At 38.2% G+C, this 22,239-nt stretch overlaps 1 protein-coding gene across 1 annotated transcript in view; it reads left to right on the plus strand.

Moving 5' to 3' along the window:
• Positions 1-7,219: 7,219 nt before the first annotated feature.
• The window catches only part of p115 (general vesicular transport factor p115), a 382,166-nt gene continuing 367,146 nt past the window's right edge, over positions 7,220-22,239 (plus strand). Inside the window, exons 1-4 of the mRNA XM_089595028.1 lie at positions 7,220-7,279; positions 7,430-7,513; positions 7,608-7,836; positions 7,905-8,161. Of these exons, the coding sequence (XP_089451154.1) occupies positions 7,277-7,279; positions 7,430-7,513; positions 7,608-7,836; positions 7,905-8,161 (573 nt within the window). The 5' untranslated portion in view covers positions 7,220-7,276. The remainder of the gene's footprint in view (positions 7,280-7,429; positions 7,514-7,607; positions 7,837-7,904; positions 8,162-22,239) is intronic.

The raw sequence follows: 22,239 nt of genomic DNA on the forward strand, positions 1-22,239 counted from the left end.
CACAATAGATTCCAGATATTAGATTCTCAAGATGAAAAATCTGTATCTATTGACAAATAATATTTTCTTTGAGTTTCAAGTATGTAATGTATGTGTGTGTGTGTGTATTGACTCAAAAGCTGAATAACTTATAACTAATAATTAATAGATTAATACCTACTAAAGTTTTCTATTCTGATAAATATTTTGTAAAACCCGCAGTACGGAGGAAACGACATGTACCGAACAACAGGAACGGTGCACTGGACCAAAAGTCACTAGACAAAAGTTACTAGATTCTCTCACTCAATAATTAAATTCATTATTTACAAACTTTGTGACATTTAATTTCATTAATTCATATACCTCCGTAATCCGCAAATGAGGAGGAATCGAATTGTACAGGTAGAATTGGATTTTAACCCAATTTAGCACTTAAAACAAAGTTTTTTATACTTCAGCGCCGCGCCCATTTTCGACTTTTTATTTTGCAAATATCTCGCAAACTATTGATCCGCAAATAAAAATTCAAGTGGAGAATAAATCCGCAAGTAAGGAGGAATCGTTTAAGCCCTGAATAGGTGCAAAATATTAATATTTAATATTTACGGGCGCCAACTTCACAAGTCTTATTATAATAGAGGAAGCGAACTGTAAATTTTTCTGTAAGTGGAAGCGTACGGTAAGTAGACAGAGGAAGACGACTGTTTTAATCTTGCATCTCTCTCTGCTGCTCTCTGCATTGATTGGCTGCTGCTTGATATTGTATGTAGTAGTAGTTATAGTAGAGCAGTAGGCATTATATTTTTCTAATATTAAATTAACGTTTAAATCAACGCTGATTAAATGCTGATTCAACGTTGAATCATTGTTGAATCAACAATGTAAATTGCGACTAATTTCAGTATTCCATTATTCATAGAATCAATGTTGATTTAACGTTGGTTCAGCGTTGATTTATCGCTGAAATCAACGTTGATTCAGCATTGATTCAGCATTGAAGTTTTTGATTGGGACGTATATTTAGCCAGTCAGGATAAGAGCAGAGAGAGATACAAGACCAACACAATCTTCTTTATCTGTCTACCATGTGTACGTGGTCACGGCTTGTTGGCCTTCTCTGTTATGTTATCTCTATGGTTGTATACTAGCTTGGCTACCACGCCGCCCACCTTGGCCTCCGCTTTGCACCTGACTTGGCCTCTAGGGGGTTTGCAACATATTGTCCCATAACTGCCTAATCGCCTACTTTTGTCTGCAGACCTGCAGTATATATTTGGGGATCGCGAAGGTGAGGCTCGGCGAAATAACAAGGCGCCTTAACGACAGGACAAGGACACGGAGCACGGGAGCGAGAAAATGATGCTCAACGCATGAACTGTACATTTAGCTTTTATTAGTTACAAGAGGCAAAACATAACTGCCTGACTCGGCAGTACTTAAGAGAGACTCTAGCTTCTTCTCCTTGTCGTCCCGCTACAGCTGTGGCAGCTCGTGGATTGGTAGGCTCGAGAGGGGCGCGAGGCTCGCTGATTGGACGAAATCAGCAGAGCTCGCGGTTAAAACACAACGCGCGGGACAAGCGTCTGTTTGCGCCTCGAACGCGCTGCTTGTGCGCAAGGCTGGGACGCCACATCCACTCCCCCGCCAGTGAGCAGCTTGGGGGAATCTGCGAACGTGACGTGGCGAGCTCGGCTTACCGGTGGAGGCGTTAGTTGAGCTCGAGGAGGAGTTGCTGAATCGGATTTGGTTGGAGGTGCCCTGGAAGATAGTTGCTGGGAAAATTCCTGGACCGTCTCCGATTCCTCCAGGTGTGCTGGTTTTAGTTGATCGGTTGAAACAACTTTGGCTTCTCCTTCGACTTCGATTGTGAAGGTCCTTGGGTCGTTCCTGTTGAGCACTCGGTGTGGTCCCGTGTAAGGAGGTTCCAGCGGTTTTTTGATGCTGTCTACCCGCTTGAAAACATGTGTGCATGTTGACAGATCCTTGAAAACGAAAGGTCGTTGCGTGGTATGACGGGAGGCTGGCACTGCTTGAAGAGCTTTGAACAGGTGACGGAGGCTTCTGACGAAGGTCGATTTGTCGGCTACAGGCGTTGACGACGTGAAGAATTCTCCTGGGATACGGAGTGTAGTGCCGTATACCATTTCTGCTGGTGAAGCTTTGAGGTCGTCCTTAAAAGTTGTCCTGAGGCCAAGTAAGACTGAGGGCAAATCGTCTACCCAAGGCTGAGGAGTGCACTTGAGTGCGGCTTTTAGTGTTCGGTGGAGGCGTTCGACGATACCGTTAGACTGCGGCTGGTACGACGTCGTTTTGACGTGGGTCACTCTGAACATCTTAGCCAGTTCTTGAAACAGTGCAGATTCGAACTGTGCACCTCTGTCTGAAGTGATGAAAATTGGAGTGCCATGAGCGCTGATCCAGTGAAGCATCGCCTTGGCGACTGTGTTGGCTTGTATGTTGGGTAAAGGGACTGCCATTGGCCAGCGAGAGAAACGGTCGATGATTGTGAGGCAGTATTGCATCCCTTGTACAAGTGGTAGTTTGATGAGATCGATGTGTATGTGCTCGAATCTGTTGTCAGGTTCGGTGAAACGACCGAGAGCTGACCTGTTATGCCTGCTGACCTTTGCTGTTTGGCACGGTGCGCAGTACTTGGACCAAGAGGCAACTTCCTTTCGCATACCGGGCCAGACGTATTTTTGGGCGACTGAGCGAGTGGTTGTTTTGATGCTTGGGTGCGACAGATTGTGTGCTGCTTCGAAGGCTGTTCTGCGCAACTGTGCCGGAAGGTATGGCCGCACGACGTTGTGTGACACGTCACACCAAACTGCATGGCCGTCGAGCACTAGGTGTTGTAGATCGAGGCTTGGGTGGTTGAGTACATCCGGTAGCTGTTCGTCAAGTGTTTACGCTGCGGCGATTGCAGCTGCATTGAGCTTGCATGGCATCGTGATTGTGGACACGTCTGGAGAAGAAAGGTCCTTGTGAGCTGGTGCGGCATCGTTTTGCGTGTTGGGCTCTGGAAGGTCCTCATCTTTAGTGTCCGTGCGCGAGAGGGCGTCAGCGACGACGTTTTCCTTGCCTCGGGAATGCTTGAGTGTCGTGTTGAAACGAGCTATGAACTCCAGGCAGCGGACTTGCCTGGGAGAGGCTTTATCCGATCGTTGGCGTGAGGCGAAAATGAGCGGGCGATGATCTGTGTACGTTGTGAAGCTGCGCCCCTCTAGGATCCTTTGAAAGTGCTTGATTGCAGAGCTAATGGCCAAGAGCTCTCGGTCGTACGTGCTGTAGCGACGTTGGGTAAGGCTGAGCTTTCGTGAGAAAAAACCTAGCGGGCGCCAGGTGCCGTCCGGTTCCTGTTGCTCTAACACCGCGCCAATGGCCTCGTTCGATGCGTCTGTTCGAAGCGCAAGTGGAGCGTTTGGTTTGAGGAAGGTGGCACCGACTGCTTCGATGATTGAGTTTTTGCAGCGTTGGAAAGCTTCGTTGGCTGTTGGCGTCCAGGCGAGTTTTTTCTTTTTCTTTGGTTGGCCTCGAAGCAACTCGTGAAGCGGCGCCTGGATGTCAGCTGCTCGCAGAATGCAGGGCCGGTAGTAGTTTAGCATGCCGAGGAAACGGCGTAATTCCGTGACGTTGGTCGGCGTTGGAAACTCTTTAATAGCGGTGCTTTTGGTTTCTGGAGGCCTAAAACCTTCGCTAGAAACTTCGTAGCCTAAATATAGGACCTGCGGTTTACCAAAGGTGCACTTTTTCCTGTTGATTTTGAGGTTGGCTTCTCTGAGGGTTGAGAAAAGTTGCCTTAAGTGTGCCAGATGTTCTTCATGGTTCGATGAAGCGACGAAAATGTCGTCTATATATGCCTTGGCAAACGGAAGTTTTCGAAGTAGGTGGTTCATCGTTCGTTGCATTGATTGGGCTGAGTTTCTGAGTCCTAAAGATGTGCCAAGAAACTCAAAGAGACCAAAAGGAGTAGTGACTGCCGTTTTTTCAACGTCTTCTTTCGCCACAGGAATTTGATAAAAGGCCTTTTGTAGATCTACAGTTGAGAAAACATTGCCTGGGCTCTCCTGTAACAAATCTTCGATGAGCGGTAAGGGATACATATCGGGCGTAGTGCATGCGTTTAGTCGCCTGTAATCCCCTGTGACTCTCCAAGCGCCGTCCTTCTTGGGCACAAGATGCAAAGGGCTTGCCCACTGACTGTTGGACGGTCGAATGATGCCTTTGTCTAGGAGGTCATCAAATGCTTGTTTAGCTGCTGCAAGGCGATCGCCGGTTAACCTTCGAGGGCGTTCTGCGACTGGTGGGCCAGTGGTGATTATGCTGTGCCTCACTGGCAGGCCCGGGATCTGCACTGGGCTGCCGGAGGTTTCGAAAAGGTCGGCGAACTCCTCTAGAAGGGCCATGTATCGCTCTGCGGTCGGGTTGTCTAGCAGAGGCGATAGGGTGGACACCGAGTGCAGCAGCGCCTTCTCCTTGAAACCATTGGAGGATAGGCCGGTAAGTGAGTCGATGATTCGATGGTGCCTGCAGTCGGGAAGGAGTCCGTGCCGTGCGAGAAAATCGGCGCCTAGGATGGCGAGAGGTACTTTAGCCAGGATGAAGTCGCATGGTAGGTCCCGACGAAGTCCGAGGTTGAGGGTCATCTGGCGTTTGCCGAAGGTGGCGATAGGAGCGTGGTTTGCGGCATGCAGCGTGAGCGGCTCCGTGGAGTTGGCCTTAGGCAGCAAAGAGACTGAGGAACCAGAGTCAATTAAAAATTTGATACGGGAGCGCGTATCGTAAATATGCAGGCGTGCATCCAAACCCAGCCGGGCCTCTGGCGCCTGCTCCAGAGGGGGGGTTAGCGGTTTCCCTGTTGTTGTGGGACGAAATTGCACGGGGATGTGCAGTGCTCAGCTTCAGCGCCGTATTTCCTATGGTACCAGCAGATGCCTGGGGCGGTAGGGGGGTAGGGGTGGCTGAGCGGCTGCGCTGGCGGTTGTTGGCTCTGCCGCGCCCTCGGCTGCGGCCTCTTTGTTGATTTTGAGCGGCTGGTGGTTGCTGCGTCGTGAGCTGGGTTATGGCTGCTCTGAGGGCTGCCAACTCTTGGACGAGATCCTGATGCGTGGCTGCAGGCGGAGGGGTGTACGGCTTGGAAACAGCCATCACTGAGCCGCTTGTTTCGACAAGCTTGTCGGCTGCCTCGGTGAGCTCGTTCATGGAGGCTGTTTTTAGGATGCTTAAAAACATTGCCGCGGCTTGGGGTAAAGTATCGAGCCACTTGACCTTGAGTGCGTCCTCAGTGACTTTATTGCCTGCTAGAGCCTTCATTCTACGCCATAAGGTCGACGGTTTGTCGTCTCCAAGAGAAATACCTGTAAGCAGCGTATGTAGCATTTTCTCCGTTGAGTCTGTAGTGCGACTCAAAATGGCTTCCTTGAGCGTTTTATATTTATCGTTAACAGGAGGCGGGTCGATGACGTCCATCACCTCCATGGCCGTCGTTTGATCGAGCGCGCCGACAAGCACGTTGAATTTTGCATTGTCGTCGGCGAGGTTGCTCGTTGCCATTAGACACTCTGCCTGAGTGAACCACGCTTTGGCTGCATTTCGCCAAAAACGCGGCAAATCGCATTTTGTGTTGTTCATGCTTGTAGGTGGGGCAGGTGTGTCGATAGAAGTGTCGTGGTTTGTACTCACGATTGTTTTGTCGACCTCGAGGTCGGAGTCGTCCGGCGAGGTTGTGTTGTTATGTTCGGGCTGCTCTGAGTCGAGAGAAAAGCCGGAGGACGATGTTGATGTCGGCGTGGAGAAACCGACGCTCGATGTAGGTGCAGAGAAGGGATGTTGCAGAGATGAAGCTGCTGCGAGAATGGCTGCACTGTCCTCGAAAGAGCGCCCGGGTATACCTTGGAGCCTTTCAGATTGTCTCCGATGTTCGTCACTTCTCGACGTTGAGCGACCTCGGCTTGTCTTTTGCCCGTTGAACATGCCCGGCCCAAGATGGCCGTTAGCGTGAGTGCTGTGTACTGCACCACGTGCTTACCGTGTGCTTACTATTTGTTCACGTCCCCACAAAATTTTTAGTTCGGGGTCACCACTTTGGGGATCGCGAAGGTGAGGCTCGGCGAAACAACAAGGCGCCTTAACGACAGGACAAGGACACGGAGCACGGGAGCGAGAAAATGATGCTCAACGCATGAACTGTACATTTAGCTTTTATTAGTTACAAGAGGCAAAACATAACTGCCTGACTCGGCAGTACTTAAGAGAGACTCTAGCTTCTTCTCCTTGTCGTCCCGCTACAGCTGTGGCAGCTCGTGGATTGGTAGGCTCGAGAGGGGCGCGAGGCTCGCTGATTGGACGAAATCAGCAGAGCTCGCGGTTAAAACACAACGCGCGGGACAAGCGTCTGTTTGCGCCTCGAACGCGCTGCTTGTGCGCAAGGCTGGGACGCCACATATAATACAGAGATGTCCATTGACAGATATATATATATATGTAATAGTATGCGTTTTTGTTGCAAGATGCATTTTCATGTTATAAAATGCCGCTAAATTAGCGCTTGGCTAAACCACTTTGACCACTTCACTTGTTTTTGTACAGGCTCTTCGGCGCTAGTAATTGCGCCCCACCTCGAATACATGCTTGCACTTGTGTCAATCTTTAAGGACACAAGGTTTTTACAAAAACGCAATATAAATGATTTGTGGAAATCCGAAACACTTTTGTCATATTTCTTTCTGGTGAAGAGTTATATGGTGATGTGAGTAGTGCCATGTAATCTATTTTTAAACCACCTGCAACTGTGTTCAGTGGATAGAAAATAAAACGTTTTCAATAATAGTACCATTTATGGCAAGATTTAAATTTATCTTGTACTTCAAATTTGACCTTAAAAAAAATGGATTTCTGGGTAAATTTCAAGTAGAAGATAAATTTTAATTTTGCCACAATTAGCAGACTAACAACTTTTCAGTGCATACAATGTTTAAAATTGCGGCTGGTTTATAAAATCGATTACATGGCACAACTTTATTACTTTGTAACTCTTCATTAAAATATAATACGTCAAAAAATTTTGGATTTCAACAAATTCTGAGGTTTTTCAATATACTGATAAGAGTGGCAGCTGGTTTAAATCTTTTACTACCCTTGAGCTTCAGCTCTTGGTCTATTCGTAGGGTTACCTGTCCACATGGCACAGTCGCATGGCTTCATGGCTGGCACGTATTCATTTTCTCTATCGCACACACGTGTACACGTGTACAGACAGGATCAGGGCCCTATCAGGCCAACCCGTCAGCAGTACATGGTATCAGTTTTGTTTTTTATAACCCTTTAAAATTTTTTAAAATATTGTAAATTTTTAATATTCAGTACTTTATCAGATAAGATATATCTGAGTGTATATCCATGATGTACCACTTTATGTATATGTAAACAAAATAATTATAAATGTTAGGTGACAATGGAATACCTTAAAAGTAGCATTAAATCAGTTCTTGGTACTCCAAATTATGAAGGTCAATTATCAGGTGCTGAAATAGTACGTATATTTTAATTTTCCCTTGTAACGAATAAAATCAATAGTTTCAAAATTTAACCTCATGTGTTATATTAATTATAATTCCAATTATAAGGTCGAAAAACTGGTTGACAGAATACTTTCATCCACATTACTTGATGATAGAAGAGATGCTTGTCGAGCTTTAAAAGCTCTCTCTAAAACTCATAGAGTAGACGTAGGTACACGTGGAATGGATGCGTTGAGACAAGTTATATTTGTTGATGAAACCGATTGTGAAATAATAGGATTGGCCTTAGATACATTATGCAATATAACAAGTCCAAAAATTTTTAACGAAGAAGGTAGATAGTTATAGCTATTAGTACTTTAAATAATGACTGTTTATTGATGTTGAATATTATTTTTCTAGTGGATGTCCATGTGTCCAATCATAATGTTGGAGAACAGTTTACCGAAATATTTATCAAAACGCATACAAGTATTTGTCAAGTTTTAAAATTTTTAGAAGAGTTTGACTTTCGAGTTAGATGGTCAGCTCTGAGATTGCTAACCAACTTAGTTATCAATAAACCAAGAGATATACAAGAAATAGTATTAATAAGTACTATGGGTGTCTCTAAGTTAATGGATGTACTTAGTGACAGCAGAGAAATCATAAGGAATGATGTAAGTTTATATATAGACCTCTGCTCTATACAAGGGTCTGCCTAAACGACACCCTAGCGCATCCCAGCAAACACATTTTCTCAAGATTTCTTGTAGAAGTCTTGTATACGTCTAATGTACATCAAAAAGATATCTTTAGGGAATTTCACTCCACAAACTCCCTAAAGATCTCTTTCAGATAGACATTAGAAGTCTACAAGACTTCTACACTAAGAAAGATTTGGTGCTAAAATTGTCCTTCCCCCTACAGCAGCTATAGCAAATCACGATTAGTCTGCTATCTCTGACTACTGGGATAGCAGGTATCTTAGTCGGAACTGCGTGCGCACCAGCCCAAGCATAGCGTTACTCTTCTGATAAATCTCACCCGAGATCTCATCTGATATCTCATGTGATTTCTCACCTGAGATCTCAGGTGAAATCTCATGCCAAATTTTCATCTGAGATCTCAGGTGAGATTTCTGAAAGAAAAATAAATAAAAAAAATTTTGTGCAAGAATTATAATTTATATAATAAATAGAATGATAACCTAAAATATCAACAGTTATAGGAAAAAAAAAAAAATTCGGTTAATATGGGACACGAATTCGAACCCCCAGTTTCTTAGGCAAGCATCTTACCGCTTGGCCAGAGAGGATGAGATACTATTCCGACAATTTACGTCTATATAAACTGTAAATACCATGTGTTATTGTTTTTCTTATTCACTACTGAATCATACAATTATTAATAGATACAATTTTTCTCAATCTTAGTTCTAATACTTAACTAACTAGATAATATTCAGGAATATTCACAAACAATATTCACCATCTCTTAAATTTACTCTTGAGGGGGCTTTATATCCAAGTAAGGCATAAGTTTTTAATAATTATTGTAAATGTTTATTTAAATGTAATAATAAAGAAAAACTACAACATAAAACAGGGGGACTTGATGTGTTGTGAATGAATTATTTAAAAAAAATCCAAATTGCTTGCGCGTATATTATCTTACTTTGAAGAAACACTTACAAAAGTTGGAAATCCTTAAAGCTATTCATGTTATTCCAACTTTTCAATCTTATTATACTCTTTGAAGAATTTCAGATAGAGTAATTACTGTAAATTTTTTGATACAATACATGTGGAATGAGTTAAGTGCAATTGTTTATACGAAACTATGTTTTCACTCGTTTTTTGCGTTTTCGGAAAACAATTACATTTAACTCACTAAACATGAATTGTATCAACAAATTCTCAGTGATGACTTCATCTGTAATTATTTACGGAGTATAATAAGCTTTAAAAAGTTGAAATAACATGAATAGCTTTAAGGATTTTCAACTTTTATAAGTGTTTATTAAAAATAAGATAATATACATGCAAGCAATTTGGATTTTTTTAAAATAACTTATTTACAACACATTAAGCTCCCCTGCTTTATATTGTAGTTTTTCTGTATTATTACATTTAAATAAACATTGATAATAACTATTAAAAACGTATGCCTTACTTGGATATAAAGCCCCCTCAAGAGTAACTTTAAGAGAGAAAATATTGTTTGTGAAGAAACTAATGTTCCTGAATATTATCTAGTTGGTTAACTATCACGATTAACATTGGGAAAAAATTATATCCATTAACAATTGTATGATTCAGTTGTGAATAAGAAAAACAATAACACATGCAGAGATGAGTAGAGAGATTGCTAACGCCAATGCTACGGCGTGAGACAACTTTTTTCCACTGATCGGGGCGACCCGCCGAGGCCAGCCGTCGAACCAAGGCGCACATTTTTCGAGAGTGCGAGACTCGTATCGAAGAGCGTGCGCCTACAAGAAGAGAAGTGGATTCACGTGGAAATGAGCATATAGGCGCACATTTTGGCGACACGTAGAAGGGGTATACCGAATGTGTGCCTACGAGGAGAGGAGTGGAAATGTTGACTATAGCTATATATCTGAGCGCACAGCCAAAGCAAGCGACGACATGAGTTTTTCTCTTTTGACTGCAACCGAGTATGTGCTATATATATTTAACTGACCCTTGCTCTCTCGTCTCTCGCTCTTGCTTGAATGTTATCTATCAATCTTACATTCGATTAAATCGTGAAACTAAATGCTCATAATTATATGCACAGAATTTGATATCAAAACATTTTTTTTTTCCGTACGTTAATACTTAATTTGAAATCTAGTATTATTTTGAAAAAATGATCAGCTTAATTTTTTTAAAGATAACAGTTCAGCTATAACCACTGGTTAATTGTTTTTTCCTCATCACAATTGTTATGAACTGTAGGACAAGCCCCGGAGGTTATCGATGAACATATGTGACTTTAAGATTTCCTAGCCTCGAAGTCTCGATAGCGAAGGTAGTAAGGGCTTATGACACTATTGTTCTCGTTTTGCTATCTGAGGATCGATTCCAACTGTCGGCAAATTTTTTTTTTTAACGTGATTCATCATTCTAGTTTGTTTTCTTTTTATTTATGTTTTATTGAAATTTATAAATAATATTAACAAACCCTTTTTTCCCTATACATCGAAATACATTTTTTTAATACTAATTATATTAAATAATTTTATAAGCTGATACTTATCGTTAGCATGGCCATTTCGGAATTTCATAATAATAAAATAATTTCTAAGGATATGAGTATAATTCTTACATTTAAAACTCCAAGAAATTATTAACATCCAAAGTAAGAGACAAAAAATCCTTATACATAATTTTCATTAATTTTAATTTTTTTTTTTCTAAGAAATGATTAAGCTGTTCTGATTGATATTTTTATCTATCTATACAATCATCATAATCTTCGAAGGCACAAGAAAACTTACATAAAACTCCCTAAACATTTATTTTCCGTCTTTTGTTGTAAAAAAATTTTAGGTATAGCAGCTATACTTATTGTGTTGATTAAATATGTAATTTCAATGTCAATTACATAATGTTGGTTCTAGACCAAACTTTTAATTAGCGTATGTAAATATCAAAACTTAATACCTTTAAAAATTATGCAACAAAAATCTGAACAGTAATGAAAAACAGATCTTATATATCAAGTTAACTGTTACGTTACTTAAAATTTTTACCTGGTAGTTACAACCACTTGTCACTTACATTATGAATTTAAAAAAAGTAAAAGTTTAACGTTGAACATAATTTTCGATAATTTATAAGAATTTATATGAAATTCCGAAATGGCCATGCTAACAATAAGTATCAGCTTATAAAATTATTTAATATAATTAGTATTAAAAAAAATGTATTTCGATGTATAGGGAAAAAAGGGTTTGTTAATATTATTTATAAATTTCAATAAAACATAAATAAAAAGAAAACAAACTAGAATGATGAATCACGTTAAAAAAAAAAATTTGCCGACAGTTGGAATCGATCCTCAGATAGCAAAACGAGAACAATAGTGGCATAAGCCCTTACTACCTTCGCTATCGAGACTTCGAGGCTAGGAAATCTTAAAGTCACATATGTTCATCGATAACCTCCGGGGCTTGTCCTACAGTTCATAACAATTGTGATGAGGAAAAAACAATTAACCAGTGGTTATAGCTGAACTGTTATCTTTAAAAAAATTAAGCTGATCATTTTTTCAAAATAATACTAGATTTCAAATTAAGTATTAACGTACGGAAAAAAAAATGTTTTGATATCAAATTCTGTGCATATAATTATGAGCATTTAGTTTCACGATTTAATCGAATGTAAGATTGATAGATAACATTCAAGCAAGAGCGAGAGACGAGAGAGCAAGGGTCAGTTAAATATATATAGCACATACTCGGTTGCAGTCAAAAGAGAAAAACTCATGTCGTCGCTTGCTTTGGCTGTGCGCTCAGATATATAGCTATAGTCAACATTTCCACTCCTCTCCTCGTAGGCACACATTCGGTATACCCCTTCTACGTGTCGCCAAAATGTGCGCCTATATGCTCATTTCCACGCGAATCCACTTCTCTTCTTGTAGGCGCACGCTCTTCGATACGAGTCTCGCACTCTCGAAAAATGTGCGCCTTGGTTCGACGGCTGGCCGCGGCGGGTCGCCCCGATCAGTGGAAAAAAGTTGTCTACGCCGTAGCATTGGCGTTAGCAATCTCTCTACTCATCTCTGACACATGGTACTTACACTTTATATAAACGTTAAGTGTCGGAATAGTATCTTATCCACTCTGGCTAAGCGGTAAGATGCTTGCCTGATGAACTGGGGCCTCGAGTTTGTGTCTTATAATAGCCGAATTTTTTAATTTATTTTTTTCCTATAACTGTTGATATTTTAGGTAATCATTCTATTAATATATAAATTATAATCGTTGCACAAAATTTTATTATTTATTTTTCTTTCAGAAATCTCACCTGAGATATCAGATGAGATCTCGGGTGGGATTTGTCAGGAGGGTATCAATAGTGTGATTTGAGACATATACTATAGGTTAGGTGCACTGCATATGCAGATCTTGTGCGGTTCTTGTCTCAACTGGTATCGCTGACGCACTAAACTTTCGAACTAGCACTGTACTACCGGTGGTACTCTAACGGCGCTAAATCTTTCTCAGTGTACAAAAAATTTTGAGAAAATGTGTTTGCTGGGATGCTAGTGAGCTTCAAGAGAGTGAGCAGCAGAACCGCCGCTGTTTGTTGCAAAATCTACAAGACGTACATACTTACATAAACACGTTTATAGATAAAGATTACATAAATATACATATATATACTTTGCAGCAAACAACGAGTGAAATTCTGTATTAATTTTACGGGTCGTGAAAGCTAATTATCTACTGTCCCGCGTTCTGCTGCTCCCTTGAAGCTCACCAGCGTACGCAAAGAAAACGTATTCACCTACGCTATGACGAAAAAATTTTTTTGACACAAGTGACGAATTCTTTTAGACGTTCGCGAGCGCTACACTAAACTTGCAAGCACGACGTAACGCACGCGAAGAATGCTTTTTTGCGTACGCTAGGTTAAGATTTCCTTCGTGAGCACTGAGTGTTATAATTTCTTTCGTGTCCGCTTAGTGCTTCATGCTCGCGCACGCTGAAACTCAATTGTCGCGTGTGCGCTATAAAAATATTTGGCAATTTCCTTTTCGCTCTCATAGTCAGTACAGAATGTGTACATACGAGAAACTTTTTAGAAAATATTCTTTATATTATTGTTAAAAAAAGGACTCGTCTTACATGCATGCAAAACCATGCATAGGGTAAGTGGCAGTGTAGTATAGTAGTTGCCAATCTGAGTCTACTCTAAAAGGGATTTTGCAGAATAAAAAAGCAGTGAATATGTATGTAGCGGTGATGATGAATACTTTTATTGTTTTAGTATTTTTTAAATATTATCAGACACGTTACTGTTGATACAAAGCTGCAAATAAATTGATATCTATTTTGTTACAAACGTTAATAAAAAGAGATTGCACAAGAAAATTTTTTTTAAAGTCGTATTAAAAATCTGTTTTAAAAAAAATTTTGTAACAACACATTACACATTTAAATTTTTGTTAAAAACACATTTTGTAGTTAAAAAAAAGTCTTATAATATCGTTTTCCTTCGATTTTTTTTTACTAGAAACTGGAATGTAAATTTTAAATGTATCCTTTAGTCTATACCAGAAATTTTTACTTCTGTGGGCGACATCAGCTCTTCAGAAGTATTAGATGTAAGAGCGATGTCATGGACACTCGTTCTAATCAGTAAGAATTTATTGAAAAAAAGGTAGTAAGATTACATTTTATAATAATTCATTAGAGATGCAGTTAGTGAAAAAAAGGGAACATTTTTTTTAACGATTTTGTGGTTACATTTGCGCATTGTAAATGTATCTACAGCAGGCAACTATCACAACCAATTGTATTATTGTCTACTTCGTTTTTACATATTGGACAAGTAAAATAATTTGGACTTTTTTCCGATTATTTCAGTTAAGAAGTCTAAAACACATAAAAAAAATATCTGAGGTATTGTTTTGATTGATGTTTTTTTTCTAGAACATCTCTTTGCACTACATAACTGCGTTCTAAAAAATCCTAGTAGTAGTTTAATTTTATTAAAATGAGCCTTTTTTTCGTACACTTAAATTGCCGATTTCGATAAACAAGTTTTTTTTTTACCTTTGATCCTTTTGGCGTACATTTGACTCTGGGTTGATTCAATTACGACATTATCAAAAATTTCATAATGGTCTATAATTCTTTACTTTTTCAGAGAGTACTTTATTGGTGCTAGAATTTTCTGATTTTATATAATAATATGCCGCTGGGATTCTTCTATTACCTGAAAAATATTTTATTATACTGCACTCAAATACACTTTCAAATATTTCAAATTTATTTTATTAGAATTTGTTGTAAACTCTAGGTAAGAACTTCTAATAATAATTATGTTTGAGCCATACATTTTGTTATCTCAAGATAAGGTCATGAAATATGTATAATTAACGATGGAACGAACTTACCTATAAGTGAAGTTCGATCACAATCATGTGAAGAGCGTTGATCAGAGAAATTGCAATCCCACCCAATAATTTTTTTCGAACTTTCATAATAACAATTTCAAAACTCTCACTCTAAAATAAATGATGAACTGCACACTAGATCTTGGACGTCGGTGCATGGCGAGCAGGAAGGGGGAAAGTAAAGGAACTGTTAGCATATATGCTGCTGTCCTTCAAATTAAACACTAAATTTTACCTATATACTCTAAAAATTTATAGCGTACATCTGGAGGAGAAGGTATATGCGCTTCATAATCTCTTCGGCTCTTCATATAATTGTGATCAAACTTCACTTATAGGTAAGTTTTTTCGATTACTAAATATGTTATGCACTTCTGGAAATTTTAAAATATTTTAAATCTCATGATTAAAAATTAAAAAAATTTCAAACAGAATGAAAACTGTTTTTATCGTACTGCAGTGAGAGCACAAACTCTGTTCAAGCTTTGCAAAGAAAAAATTGTCCTCCCGACCCACTATTGGGAAAAAATTGTATTCGACTAATGGGAGGAAGCAAAAAAGCCTCAGATTACGTGCTTATCCCCCTTTAGTCAAATACTCACGATCTGAGACATTCTTTATTTTCCTCGCCAGTTACTAGTACGTTATTGATTCACTCAAATTTAACTAAAACAGTTGAATACGTGGTCTATTATCAGAAGGACTCATATTTATTTCATACTGTGCAGCGACCTCACACAATTTATTTAAGTTCAGTGTACTTAAATCTGTACTGCCTGAAGAATCAAAAGTACATTCGAAGATGGTTGAGCGCTGATAAGTTCATTTCATAAGGTATCCATGTAGTAGGCTTCCAATTTTTCGAATATTTGATGAGTCTAATTATTATTATAATCAGTAAAACAAGAGAGCACTTAAACCCACCCGATCAGAAATTTAACTAGGCTGCCTCGGTAGTTAGAGGTGGCGTAGGTAGGCCCAAGGTAGGTTTTGTAACGGTGGAATTGGTAGGGACTAGGTAGGAAGCCTAGCTAGGTATCTTCCATCTCACTCTTTCTTATGCTGTAGCTGTAGCTACAATATATAGGTACAACTGATGCGAATGGCAGCCATTTCGGAGCAGTGTGTGTAAGATAATTAACTGACATGTTAAGGGTTCTTTGCATTTTTATTAAATAGTTTGAAAATTTTTTTTTTTTGTAAAATGAGTGAGACAGTGAAACGATCGTTGTCATTAAGTAAGGAAAAGGTCAAGAGAAATCTTGCTTTAAAACGTGCAATTGCAAAGGAGGAAAAAAAAAAAAATACCTGGCTCCAATATTCGTGAAAATTACGATGGGTTACTGGGTTATTGAGTCAAAATCAAAATGCTGAGGACCAAAACATTTCAAATATTCTCACAGTTTTATTAAATTGACACTATTTTTTCCCTACTGTATTTTTTTGCATTGTAAAAATAATTTGTTTTTTTAATAATAAAGTTACCATTGTTGTAAGACATTATACTATTTTTTATTCTCCTAATCTAAGAATTCATTTCTTGAAGTACAGTATATTACACACACCTAGTGAGAGAAGTTAAGGAGTAGAGCAGAACATATACTTAAAGCATTTTCGGTGGGAGTACGCAGAAAATATACTCTAGAGAAGTTGCCTTGGTAGGGCCAAGCTAAGCCGCGTTACATCACGCCATCTGTCTCTATACTTTTGCCTCGCTATAGGACCTATCTAGGCTGTCTAGGTAGGTACAAGCTAGACCCCCGCTAAGCTTTCCGATCGGGCTTCGATTCAGAAAAAAATTTTGCTGCTACTTTGATGACTATGTGTTGTACGGTCTAAAAAGTTACGTATGTACAAAAGTCTTATTTTTACTGCTTTCGTTCTCAAAAAAATTTATGTTATTCTATAAAAATAAAAAAAAAGTTTAAAATGTAACAATTAATTTTCAATTATTCAAAAATTATAAAAATACTGGATAAAACTTTGTACAAATTTGACTAATGCAAACTTATGAATATTAATTAAGTTCATGTTGTAATTATAATTTCTAGTATGAAGCAACTTTCCGTCCATGTATAATTTTTTCTTATGTGTATGAAAACTTACCATTTACAAGTTTGTATGAATTTTCATTATGATGGTGCGAATGTTTTGAGGTCTGCTCATTGCTGTTTGGCGAATTGATGATTGGACAATCGATAATCGTAGGGTTGAGAAATTAACTTTAGATGGAAGTTGATTGTCGGAAATTAAAACTTCGTCTTCTCGCTCTTTCTGTTTGTCTTCTTTGCCTACAATTTGAATTGAATTACATTTTATGAATGCAATCAAACGTATTATGTGTATTTAAGTAAATAAATGCAACCTACAAAATATTTACTTACATATGTATTGATAACTCAAGTACGTATGATTCTAGATTGATACCAAAAATATTTATTTATTTATTTATTTATACTATCGAAAAAACTTACGATTTTTAGGCCTTCCAAAACTTTAGTTGGAGATAGAACAAGTTCTGTATCATCGGGTACTTGTGGAAGTGCCGCAGCAGGCTCTTCATTCGAAGGCGATTCTTGTGTGGCTATTTGTTGGAATGCTGTTGCAGATTGATTGGTGGTATCTAATATTTATTGATAAATTAAGTTATATGAATAAGACATTAAATTTTACTACTCAACTTTCATTCGAGTCATAAAAATTCGAATCTGAATGTATTAATCATTTTTTCATGCATAATTATTGATTTACTGTTAATAATTAATATGCAAGAAATAGATTTTAATAATTTCTTGAAAATATTTAAATTACCTTTTTGTTTTGGAGGAAAGAATTCGTCACATCTAGCGTTATGTTTCAAATTTGTCTAGGTAGTTTTCAAATGTGGGGTTGATAAATCATCACCAGGATTTGGAGCCAAAAACACGACTTTAATGAACATTGGGCAACCTTATTACACGCTTGGTTTGGTTTTTCATCTAGTTGCGCCTCTATCAACATACTCGCCAGCACAAGCACGACTTTACAGAATGGTACTCAAACTGCTTCAAAAATTGACTAGATTTTGCAAGCTTTCTTCCCCCAGTCATGCTAAATTTTTTCCCTGTCATGTCTTCATATTCTTTTATAAAGTTTTTAAGTTGTATGGATGAATTCCAGATAAAACTAACTTTAGGTATCTCCATAGTTCTGTCAAATATTAAAAAAATTAGTGAAAAATTAAAGTGTACCTTGGTTTGGTGATTAACATATTCAAGCGTGTGTTTTAATCACAGATAGCACAAAATTTGCCTACATTTCTTCTTTCTCGTAAGTTAATTATCATGTATTCGTCGTTCAGAGATATTTGCACTGTACATCTGATCAACTTTCTAAGCTTTATTTTTTTTATGTTAAATTTTTGTTTTGGACCGAACAAAAGTTAAAGACCTAATCGATGGGAAATTTTTAGTTCTATGTGCTGGTATTTTTATTTTCATCTGGTCGTTTTTACTCACTATCGCGCACGCGATACCTGGCTTTATTCGCGTACGCGAAGCATTTAGAAGTGAATTCATTGAAAATAGTACTTCGATAATTTTTGCGCTCGCGAAAGCTTGTCACCCTCCAAGTTAATACTTGTATAGTGCTCTCTTTTGGATTTTATTGAGTTTTCTTGTTTACAATTACGTGAAACGCTCTCCTTGTAATCCTGCAGTACCAAAGCTCTGCTGGAGCCAATTTAACGGCAAAAAGTATCTTAACACTTTTGTGCAAAACACTGATTCGGAATAAATGCGGAATCGTGTGTCCTGAGATATTTGTGAAATTCATGAATGTAGAAGTGATAAGGCATACATAGATATCTGCATGTCCACAACACTCCGCAATCAGCATCCCGACGTTTACTTCAGCGTTGCGTTGTAACCAAAGCATGAACTGAGCGGACGGTGTAAAACAGCAACTGACAAGCTGATCTATTTCCGCAGTATAAACAACGCATTAATTTAACCAAAATTTAATTACGTAGGCCTATTGACTCTCAATTTTATGAGAGCTCAATTTCTTTTTAAAATTGTCCATATTGTTGAAATGGATCGGATCATGCGGCATTAAAGTACTTGGAGTAGATATCGAGGTATACGAAAATATATTTTCTGTACCAGTTCTGAACATGGCGGCCTTTATGCCACACTTACTCTAAATACACTCTATAAACTATACAGAACTAAACCGTCAGTGCCGCCTGCATGTTTAGATATTTTGATGTCTAGCACTTCAGAGTTTTTATCCTTGTGATCAGAAATTTAAATCTTTGTCATAAAGGGCATGACGGGTCCGAGGTATTTACAATAAACATCTCTTTTCATAAATATTTTTTGCTATGACCACACTGTGAGTGGACAAGAATCAATTAGTATTAGACACATGTTTTTCATTCCATATTTTGAATACTGATATGAGAATTAACGCACTTTATTTTACATTACATGAAAACTAATAGTCATGTGTATTATTTACATGCATTGTTAAAAAAAAAAATTTGCAGACTTTTTATTAACACTTGCCATGTAACCGACGACTGGAGAATGAAGATAAAGCGTATATTTAAAACCTTTAAAGACTAAAAGCTCCAAAACGACTTGCAAGAGACGAAATTTTAGAAAAAAAGGAAAAATTGTGATAGCAAAAGACTTGCAAAATATGATTCGAAAACCAAAACAAAAAGATGATAATGAGAAATTAAGTTCAGTCTGTAAACTTTTAAAAGAATATGGTAAGTTACTTATTTATCAGTACAACATTTTATTACATGTGACCCACCCATTAGAAACACATTTTTTTTTTTAAATATATCTTCTAAATGTATTTCCAACTATCAGTCAAAATAAAATCAAAAATACATCAAACTCCATCACTTTACTCGATGATTTGAGCAGAATTACAGTATATATTTAATTGATGTATATATCAAATCGCCAAGGAAAGTGTTAGAGCTTGATTTATTTTAAAATTATATACAAATGAGCAAGTCGTTCCAGAAGTTTTGATTAATTAATTCAAAGTAAAATTTGTTATTGAAGCTACTTTATTTTTTTTTCAGTTAAAAAAATTATAGTTTTGTATAATGCAGCCACAGCTTAGCATATAACAGAGGGAGCTCTGCATGGTTCGCATCTCGATAAAGATACAGAATGTATTGCTCTCTATAATACTCAGCTGAGCAAATTTGGAACTTAATGCGTTTGAAAGTCGAAATAAATATATTAATAATAAATATTAAAAGGAAAACTCCCATACAGAGGCATATATAAAAATGCACTGGACCAGACAAAAAATCAAAATTTCATTTTGTTTCTTCGGTGTCGTTAGGATGTCTTTAAACAGCCAGTTGATAATTTTGTTTTAATCTGTAGAATCTCTTTAACAAATCTTCTACACGATCTCTATTAGTATCTTTCTTGAGTGTATCTTTAGAATATTACCCATATTTTTGCCAAACGTCCCTTGATTTTTCTTTTCAATAATCATCTTGTGGTTTTCCTCTATTTTAGCTTCACAATAACTGTTCTGCGAAAAAAAAGACTTCAATGAATTTTATGTTCTAAACTTTTACAGGCGTACATCATGAAAAATAGTTAAATCCTACTACTCGACAGCTATTAGACATATTTAAAAAAGAGCATAGGTCGATCAGCAAACCTTGTTAAAGACAGACAAATAGAAAAAGAACTTACTAAACTTTACTTTCTTTTTAAGTGAGCATTACATGGATACTGTACTTTTGACTTAATAAGCTCCCTGCATAATTGAATGGATATGAGCCATCTTAGAGCTGGTGATTTTGTTATCATCAGCCAAATCTTTTTTGTCGTAAGTAAACATAACTAATCTTAACCAGTGATACTTTTGTTCAAGCAAGATTAAAGCATATAACTTCAATTAGTCTAGACGTGTAATAACTACCTTTGCAAAGTTAACGTACATGGATATGCAGAAACTAGTGACAATTGAAAATAGGTATGTGCCAGGGACTTATGAGTATAGAAAGTGTTACGTCGGCGCGACGTACTATTCGAGTCTAAGCTTGCGTTTAATAACTTGGGATTCGCACTGGGCGCGTAGGTGGGACGCGGGGTTAAAAGGTAGCTAAATTCCTTGACCAGGCGTTCAGAAATGGGGGAGCCTGACTGTTCTAATCGAATTGAAGCGGTTGTCGAGCAGTAGTGCGAGGCACTCGTTCGCGGCGCGCTTCTAATTTGTCAAGAATACCCGGCACGATGTGTCAAAATAGTATCCCGTCCGCTATCTAGAGGTTACCAACACCGTAGTGAGTAAAGGTAGTTACGCTCTAGAGGTTACGCAAAGGGAAAAATGGTTTAAATTCGCGACCGGTCTAGGAGCCACCAATACCATCCCGAGTAGAGGTGATTGCTCTAGAGTTTACGTGAAACACAACTTGACTATTTATTTACTTTGCCTAAAGTTTATCAAATACCGTATTAAATAAATGATGATCTAGGAGCACGTTCGCGACGTAAAGAAGAGAAAAGAAAAGACAAAGTTAACCACTTGGTTACTTTTGCTTAACTTAATTTTAATTTTTAAAACTTAACTTTTACTTTTAAAAGAATTTTACGCGCAAGGAACCAGTGCGAGGTGATTGATGTAGAAGGTTAAAACCGCACTCGTGGAGGATCGTATAGTAGCAGACTACCCAGTCGACCGTTCGAGGGTGAAAAATTAACTCTGTCTCGCTCCGCGGTGGACTGGGTTGTAGCAGAGTCGGACTCTTACTACTCAGTCTACCTTGAAGGGCTATCATCGAGTGCTTTCTCTCGGGGCCTCCGGGCCTTTTTAAAAGGAGTAGTGGATCTCTGCGACGCGCTGGTTCGAGACGACGCAGGAAAATTTGCCGGAAAAATCTTGAAGGGGAAAGATAATAACCAAAGATCTAATTGGCTAGAGATGCTCTAGTTCAGCCACTCAAAAATTGGCATCCTTTCTTTCTCTTTTACCACCAAATTTTACAAAACTTTAATTTGACTTGATATTAATGTTAAGATAGAATATCGTTAATATTTACTACTGTTGGACACTGCTCGTTTATTCAACTAAACTTGTTGCAGAAAGGGCAGAGAGAATCACTTAATATTTCAATGAATGCTTGGGTGAATAAACGATCGATGTGCTACGGTACATCAACTAATACTTGAACAGAAATAACGTTGGCCCTTGTTATAACAACTTATAATGATAACGTTAGTGTAATAGTATGATAATAACAATAATGATAATAATAGTAACTATAGTAATAGTAGTTATAATTATGAAAGTAAGGGTAGTGGTAACAGTAGAAGTACCTTGCCTTTCGCAAGTTAGTATAAGTAAACTTACGGGTAGTTTTGACTGATAACAATGTTGCAAAGATAATTCGGAATTTCGGTAGAATTTTAGTTAATATGCTTCTAGTCATTGGAGAGGGAGTCGGCGCGTGGTGCTCTGGGGATTTGAAATTCCGTTACTTACGTTGGAGCAGCCGCACGGACTCTCTCCCGACACATATCAGTCAAGAAAAAGGGAAAGAGCTATTGTCAATGATCAGCTTGGTTTTCCCGTTTTCTCTTACATGTTAAACGAG

The sequence above is a fragment of the Copidosoma floridanum genome, unplaced genomic scaffold, assembly GCF_036245765.1.
Source record: "Copidosoma floridanum isolate Cflo_tuat_1 unplaced genomic scaffold, Cflo_Japanese_pri ptg000024l, whole genome shotgun sequence".
NCBI lineage: Eukaryota > Metazoa > Arthropoda > Insecta > Hymenoptera > Encyrtidae > Copidosoma > Copidosoma floridanum.